Source organism: Orycteropus afer, unplaced genomic scaffold, assembly GCF_000298275.1.
Source record: "Orycteropus afer afer isolate SDZICR_OR568_19922 unplaced genomic scaffold, OryAfe1.0 scaffold00083, whole genome shotgun sequence".
In the NCBI taxonomy this organism is placed as follows: Eukaryota; Metazoa; Chordata; class Mammalia; order Tubulidentata; family Orycteropodidae; genus Orycteropus; species Orycteropus afer.
The window spans coordinates 2,577,783-2,586,187 of NW_006921670.1; the positions used below are offsets into that span (position 1 = coordinate 2,577,783).

At 42.6% G+C, this 8,405-nt stretch overlaps 1 protein-coding gene across 1 annotated transcript in view; it reads right to left on the reverse strand.

Annotated features, from left to right (window-relative positions):
• The window catches only part of FAM227A (family with sequence similarity 227 member A), a 75,145-nt gene extending 67,086 nt beyond the window's left edge, over positions 1–8,059 (reverse strand). Inside the window, 4 exon segments of the mRNA XM_042781061.1 lie at positions 3,527–3,603; positions 4,211–4,286; positions 5,621–5,703; positions 7,918–8,059. Of these exon segments, the coding sequence (XP_042636995.1) occupies positions 3,527–3,603; positions 4,211–4,286; positions 5,621–5,703; positions 7,918–8,059 (378 nt within the window).
• Positions 8,060–8,405: the final 346 nt, after the last annotated feature.

Below are 8,405 nucleotides of genomic sequence, written 5' to 3' on the forward strand. Positions count from 1 at the left end.
AGTAACTCTATGTACAACAAAATGAAACACTGCCCAGTCCAGCACCATCTTCACAGTTGTTGCTGTTTGAGCCCATGGTTGCCAACCTATCTCTTTGAGGCTCTTCCTCTTTTTTCACTGCTATTTGCCAAACATGATGTCCATCTCCAGAGACTGGTCCCTCGTGATCACATGTCCAAAGTACATGATATGAAGTCTTGCCATCCTCCTTTGTAAGGAGCCTTCTGGCTGTCCTTCGTCCAAGAAAGATTTGTTCATTCTTCTGGTCCCCAAGGTACATTCTTCACCAACACCATGATTCAAAGGCATCAATTCTTCCTCAGTCTTCCTTATTCATTGTCCAGGTTTCACATGCATGTGAGGCAACTGAAAATACCATGGCTTGGGTCAGGTGCAACTTAGTCTTCTTTGCTTTTTAAGACTGTAAAGAGGTCTTCTGTAGTAGATTTGCTGAATGTGATACATCTTTTTATTTCTTGACTACTGCTTCCATGGGTGTTTGTTGTGGATCCAAGGAAAATGAAATTCTTTACAACTTCAATCTTTTCTCCATTTATCATGATGAACTGATCCAGTTGTGAGAAGTTTTGTTTTCTTTATACTAAGGTGTAGTTCATACAGAAGTCTGTAGTCTTTGATCTCCATCAGTAAGTGCTTCAAGTTCTCTTCGCTTTCAGCAGGGAGGTTGTGCCTCCTGTGTATTACAAGTTGTTAATGAGTCTTCTTCCAATTCTGATGCTGTGTTCTTCTTCATATAATCTAGCTTCTCGGATTATCTGCTCAGTATACAGACTGAGTAAATATGGTGAAAGGATACAACCTGACACACACCTTTCCTGATTTTAAAGTACATAGTATTCCCTCATTCTGTTTGAACAACTGCCTCTTGGTCTATGTACAGGTAATTGAGCACAATCAAATGTTCTGGAATTCACATTCTTCACAATGTTATCCATAACTTGTTAAGATCCACACAGTCAAATGTCTTTGCACAGTCAACAAAACACAGGTAAACATCTTCTGCTATTCTCTGCTTTTAGCTGAGATCCAAATGACATTAGCAATGATATCCCTTGTTCCATGTCTTCTTCTGAGTCTGGCTTCAATTTCTGGCAGTTGCCTGTTGATGTACCGTTGCAGTCATTTTTGAATTATCTTTAGCAAAATTTTACTTGGGTGTGACATTAATATTGTTGGATAATTTCTGTTTTCCATTGCATCATCTTTCTTTGGAATGGACACATATATTGACCTCTTCCAGTCAGTTGGCCAGGCAGCTGTCTTCCAAATTTCTTGGCATACTTGAGTAAGCACTTCCAGTGTTGCATCCATTTGTTGAAACATCTCAGTTGGTATTCTGACAATTCCTGGAGGCTTGTTTTTCACAATACTTTCAGTGCAGCTTAGACTTCTTCCTGCAATACCACCAGTTCTTGATCACACACTGCCTCTTGGAATGGTTGAAAGTCAACCAATTCTTTTTGGTACAGTGACTCTATGTCATCTTCTTTTGTAGCTTCCTGCATCATTCAATATTTTGCCCACTGAATTTTTTATTCAGTTCTTTCAGCTTGAGAAATACCAAGGGTGTTCTTCCTTTTTGATTTTCTAACTCCAGGTCTTTGCACATTTCATTATACTTTGTTTTCTCAAACTGCCCTTTGAAATCTTCTTCTGTTCAGCTTGTTTACATCATTATTTCTTCCATTTGCTTTAGATGCTATCCATTCAAAAAGGAAGTTTCAGAGTCTATTCTGACATTCCTTTTGGTCTTTTCTTTCTTTCATGTCTTTCTAATGACTGTTTGCTTTCTTCATCTATGATGTCCTTGATGTCTTCATCTATGATGTCCTTGATGTCATCCACAACTCATCTGGTCTTTGGTCATTAGTATTCAATGTGTCAAATCTGTTCTCGAGATGTCTCTAAATTCAAGTGGGACATACTCAAGGTTGTACTTTGGCTCTCATGAACTTGTTTTTTTTTTCAGCTTCAACTCGAACTTGCATATGAGCTATTGATGGTCCATTCCAATGATATCGAACTTCTCCACTATCTCTTTCCACAGTTGTGTGTCGATTTGTTTCCTGTGTATTCTATCTGGTGAGGTTCATGTATATGGTTGCCATTTTTTCCCCTTTTAGGTTATTTAGTTAGTATGAATTTCTCAAAGTGGTATCACTGGATCAAAAATTATAATCATCTTTATGGTTCTTGATGTTTATCATTAAATTTATTTTAGAATTAAAAAATATGGCTGTGCTTTTTCAAACCTAACAATAGTTTAGCTTAATTAGTAGAATTTCTGCCTTGACCACTGTGCTCTTTTGAAGAACCATCTTTATGGAATCACATTGACAACAGCAACTCGAGAGGTTAGATAGAAAGCTTAGGGGGTAGTAAGCTTCTATTAACAGTAGAAGAAGAATTTGGAAAAGGACGGTCATCAGTGTCACCGAGTCGTACATGTAGAAACTTGAATTGGTGTATGTTTTGCTGTATATATTTTCAACCACAAAAAGGAAAACTTATTAAAACACAAATTATTTTTAAAAGTATGACTATAAAAAATATAAAAATACAGAAAAGTAGAAAGAGGAAACCAATTCCCAAAGGCACCCCAAGAAACATTTTGATGTACTGAATTACTTTCTAGCTGAGTTGACACGGGAAGAATAATTTCCAGTGATTGATTGCATGGACTCTGAGTCAGACACTCTGGATTCAGATGTCAGGTCCACCACTTACTAGCTGTGCCACGTTGGGCAGGACATTTAAATGTCCTTAGTCACCATCCTTGGATGTGTATGACAGTTTCAAGGCCGACTCTCAACCACTCAGTTTTATGTGGTTTTGGACTTTTGTAGGCTAAAAAGTGAAACAAGCATAATCTATAACAGTAGATTGTTTCATATTCTCTAGCATTTAAAGGTTTGAATACATATGAGCTGGTGTCAAATTTATTTTCCTTTTAAAATGGAGAGCCAGCTTAGGAGAATCTTAATTGGGTGGCTGGGAGTGGGGCCAGGAGAGCCTAGCCACAGAGGCTGAGGACCTGGGTGGGTGGTGGGAAGACGGGCTCGACCATCAACACACTGCATGGCACTGGCCAAGCCAGCTAGCTGCTCCTGACTCAGCTTCCTGGGGTGTCTGTAGTGATCAACGATGGCACTAGCACCGGATGTGACTCAAGCAGATGTTCAGGAAGGTTCTGTGGGAACCGGGCCCCGGGGCAGGGCAGCTCGGTCTCTCTGTGTGAGCTGATTCTGAACTCATTGCTGCTAACGGGAAACACTTCTGAGTTCATGAGCTCTGGAAACACCCCATTCTGAGGCTGGAGTCAGCAGCACCCTGTGAGGAGGCTGTGAGATATTCTGGAGTGATTAAAGCGATTGCAGATCCTTCAAAAAGGGAACTCTGGGATTCCCTGCACAATCTCCAGCCAGGTACCTCATCCCCAGGGATAAAATGTACTTCCTGCCCAGCAGAAACCAGTCAGAAGCAGATGCAAGAAGAGATCTCTTACTCTCTTTAGGATGAAAGACTTGGCATTCTTGTGTTCGGATCCTCTACAGGGCTTTATTGGACTCTCAAGGGCCTGGTCTGCAGAAGAATGGAGAAAGAGGGATACGGTGTGAGGAAGCCCAGGGTCTGTTCATGGCTCGGTGGCCATGAGCACGAGAATTTCTCATTAGGCCTGAGCTCTCAAAGGATGTTCATACTACCCATCTCAGTGGATCTTAATGATGTGACTGACTTACTAAGATTCCACTCTTTACTGGATTATACTGCTGGGTCAGAGAAACAACAAGGAGGAGTAGACACAGCAGGACTTTTGGGGTCAGACCTGGGTTCAAACTCAGGACCTATCCCAGACAAGCTGTGTGACTTTAAGCAAGTTACTCTGCCCTACGCCCAACATCTGTTTCCTCACCTATAAAATATGTTCAGTGATACCTCCCACCAGGGATGTTTAATGAGGCAACGTGTGGGAAAGCATCTGGTGTAATGTGGGCACACAGTCTATGATGTCATTGTCCTTCCCTCCTTCCTTGTTCAATGTCAAGAAGTCAGATTTAAGACTCCTTCAAAAGAAAAAAAAAAAAATCCACCCTCCTTTTTCTTTTTTAAAGGTTCCTACTCAATTGCATTGTAGAATCTAAACAAAATCCAAACCCCACAAAAATAGCATCAGGCTATAAGAAAAAGCTTTTGCCTCTGTCTTCTGAGACGCTGTGACTTTTCTCTCTTAAAGTCTTCTTCTCTTTCTCAAATTTTTCAATTGCCTTCAAAAACCAAAAAGAAATGGGGCATTAGGGATTACTGCAACTCCCGGAGGAGGGTAGGGTCGGGGACTAGGCCATTTTTCTTGTGCACAAAAGGCTGTCTTCATCTAGTCTGAGTCCCTCTCATGGTCTGGTAACAAAAATGAATAAAGCCAGCCAGATGTTAAGATAATAAATGGCAACCAACACTGCCTCCATATAGGAAACATCGGGGAGTGGTGGAAACTGTGGCAAACTGCAGAATGTGACTCTGGTGGGAGAGCCACTGCATTCCTGCCCCTGGTGACAACTGCCATGTGGAATGTGGGCCCCAGCCCAAAGACTGCTTGGGCCAACGGGAGCAAAACAAACACATGGGAAGCCCAGAACTGGCCCACAGACTGCCAGTGAGGGACCTCTGGAACAGATGTTACTGCTCTGCAGGTTAGAGAGTGAACTGGCCTATGACCATCAGTATAATTGTCCTCCTCATATTTGTCATGTGTGGGAGTCTCTACCATGGGAGTGAGGGGGGCCAAGTGGCTGAGTCTTAAAGCCCTTCCAAATGGGTGTAGTTTGTGGGACTGAGTCTCTGAACAATACATCATGACACTGGTGATCCTGAGTAATGACTTGTGGGTTGGTTGGCACAGCTTTGTTGCTCTTGTTTTGAAATATATCTTGGAGATTTGCAGACTTAGACCTCAGATATCTTAAAACAACAACAACAAAAAAAAAAAAAAACCCACTGCCATCGAGTCGATTCTGACTCATAGAGACTCTCAGTGCGTCTCCAGGGCCATAAATCTTTATAGAAGTAGATTGCTTCACCTTCCTCCTGCAGAGCAGCTGGTGGGTTTGAACCACCAACCCTCTGGTTAGCAGCCAAATGCCCTACTCACTGTGCCACCAGAGCTCCATTCAGCTATCTTATGGGCAATTAAAAATAAAAACCATATATGTGCTGTGGCCAAAACCAAGGTAGCCCAAACAACACTCACATAGGATCCGGGCCAGCATTCTTCTACCTTGTGGGAGTTGTGTTACACAATGGCTACTGGTTTAACCTTTGTAATTCCTGTCTCCCAACAATGGGCTGCGTGTGTATATGTGTGTGTGTGTACTAATCATGGGAGGGCTGTGTTTGTTTGGCTTTATATTTTTTGTACAAGTGAATCAAAGTTAACTTTGAGATGTCAGTTGTGCAAACATGCTTTTAAATAAATGGAGGGCCCCCAGAGCACTGCCACATCTTGATGACTCCAATGGTGTGGATGACATTTTTCTCAGTTGGACCATCAGGCTCCCCCTTCCTTCCCGGAAGCCCTGCCTCAGCTCCAGCTCCCATCACTCACCAGGATGTTGGCCAACGGGTTGGGACTCAGATCTACTTCAGCAATCCTTTGGTTCACCTGGTCCATGGAGCCAATAATGCACGCTTGGGAGGTGGGCCAGCTAAGGAAATTCTTTGGATGGTGATTACGCAGGGCAGGGAGGGACTCACCTGTCCAGGAGAGAGACCCGATCCCTTTCTGCACTGTCTCTCTACTCAATTATTTCCTTTGCAAACATGTCTTCTATCTTGTTTTAAATGAGTTACTTTATAAACTATAAATTAAATTTAGCCATATTATAGACACTTCCTTGGTGGCCCAATGGTTAAGTGCTTGGCTGTGAAGAGAACGGCTGATGGTGGGAACCCACCTAGCGACTCCTTGGGAGAAAGGCCTGGGGATCTTCTCCCGTAAAGATGAACCCCCACAAAAAGACAAACCCATTGCCCTCAAGTCAATTCCAATTCACAATGATCCCCACTGGGTTTCTGAGGTGGTAAATCTTCATGGAAGTAGATTGCTTCATCTTCCTTCCATGGAGATTACAGCCAAGAAAACCCTATGGGGCAGTTCTACTCTGTCATACAGGGTCATTATGAGTTGAAATCATCTTGACAGCATCTAGTAACAACACAGGCACTTTGGAACATAACCAGTAAAACCTGTGACAGCTAGAACCTGTGTAAGGTGGAAACCTGCCAGAGAAGGAAAGCTCAAATATTTCCCACTAATAGAGCTCTGGTGGCATAGTGCCTAAGGTGCTTGACTGCTAACCAGAAGGCTAGCAGTTCAAACCCACCAGTCACTCTTTGGAAGGAAGGTTGGGCAATCTACTTCCGAAGTGATGCTATCTTGGAAACCCAAGGAGGGGTCGTTGTGAGTCGAATTGACTCGACGGCAGTGAGTACTAACAGAGAATGGGCGGGACTTGACAGTGTTTCGTTCTGTTGTTCAATGGGTCACTATGAGTTGGAGGTGACTCAATGGCACCTAACAACAACAATAGAGAACGACAGAAAAGTAATAAGACTGCACCTGTCAAAGGTGGAAAACTTGTGAGACCCAGAAAGACAAAGCAGTCCCATCACTTTCCGGCTCTCACAGGTTGACTATAAAAAGGAAAAAGGATCATCCATAACATTATGACTACTGTTAGGATCTGGGGATATTTCCTTCCAGTACTTTACATACATACAATGCAATACACATACACTTTTTCACATACTATGTCCGTGTAGGTCTATTTTGTTACTCTGACTTCTCATCTACTCATTTTTATGAGCATTTCCCATATGGCTAACTAATCTCCATAATTAAAATGGCATTATAATAACAATCCATCTATTTAGTTGCTATCTATATAATTCTTTGGAAGGTAGAGGGGAAAGGAGATGATGAAAAAAAGAGCTTTTGGCTCTTCTTCCCATTCTTTCAACAAATACTCTCAATGCATTTTTCTTTGCAACTCTGATTATCTTAGTAAAACAAACTCAAGTAAAATAACCCTTTGCAGTCTCTCAAACTATCTTTAGAGGATTGGTAGGGCTTAAATAAGACAGTAACACGTTAATGAATGTATAAAGGAGGAATTAATAATTAATGGATTCCATAAACCAAAAGGAGCTCTGGTGGCATAGTGCCTAAGGCATGTGACTGCTAACCAGAAGGCTGGTGGTTCAAACCCACCAGCCACTCCTCTGAAGGAAGACTGGGCAATATACTTCCATAGAGATACCACCTTGGAAACCCAAGGAGGGGTCACTATGAGTCTGAAACAACTCGACAGCAGTCAGTTTGTTTGTTTTTATAAACCAAAAAACCAACCCACTGCCACTGAGTCGATTCTGACTCCTAGTGACCCTGTAGGACAGAGTAGAACTCTGCCCCATATAGTTTCTAAGGCTGTAAATCTTTATGGAAACAGACTCATCTTTCTCCCAGGGAGTAGTGGTGGGTTTGAACCACTGACCTTTTGGTTATCAGCTGAATGCTTTAACTACTGTGTTACCAGAGCACCTTAATGGAGTCCATGGGTGGTACCAGTGGTTAATGCAGTCAGCTACTAACTGAAAGGCTGGAAGTTCAAGTCCCTCCAGAGGCACCATGAAGGCTTGGTGATCTCCTTCTCCAAATCGGCCACTGAAAACCCTACGGAGCACAGTTTCATCCTGACACAAATGGGGTCACCATGAGTTGGGATTGACTTAATGGGGGGAAAAAATAATGGTCAGTACAGACGTGAGCACAGATGACACCTTATGGCACAACTCAAGGTAGGTGTGCCAGTTCCTATGGCAGGTGTACCACTGGAGGGATACAGGGTGGATTATTCTCTAAATCCTTCCTCACAGCATCCTTCATCACCTTCTGCTCAGCCTGAGAGAGAGACAGGCTCTCCTCCAGTGCGATCATTGGAAAGGCGGTGACATTGACGACATCCATCTTCTTGAAATAAGCCATCGTCCAATTTCTTGGAAGCTGCCAAGCAAAAGATTACACTTTCAAAAATCTCTGCTTTCTCACTTCCTTCTTGTTCATTCAGTCAGCCTCTGACACATTGCAAATAGTATAGAACCTTCCTGGGAAACATGAGTGGAAAAGATAAACCACTCCCACGTGCTAAGTGGGGCCCATGGTAAGGCAGGTATCACATGCTATGAGAGGGATAATGGCTTCTGGAACCCACCTTGAACTGAGAATATCAAGGCATAGATACTTGTTCTTTCTACCTGCATGAGCAGGTAGAAAGTATCCTAGTGAGAGTGAAAACTCTCCTAGTTTAAAAAATGAGTCTAGAATGCATACA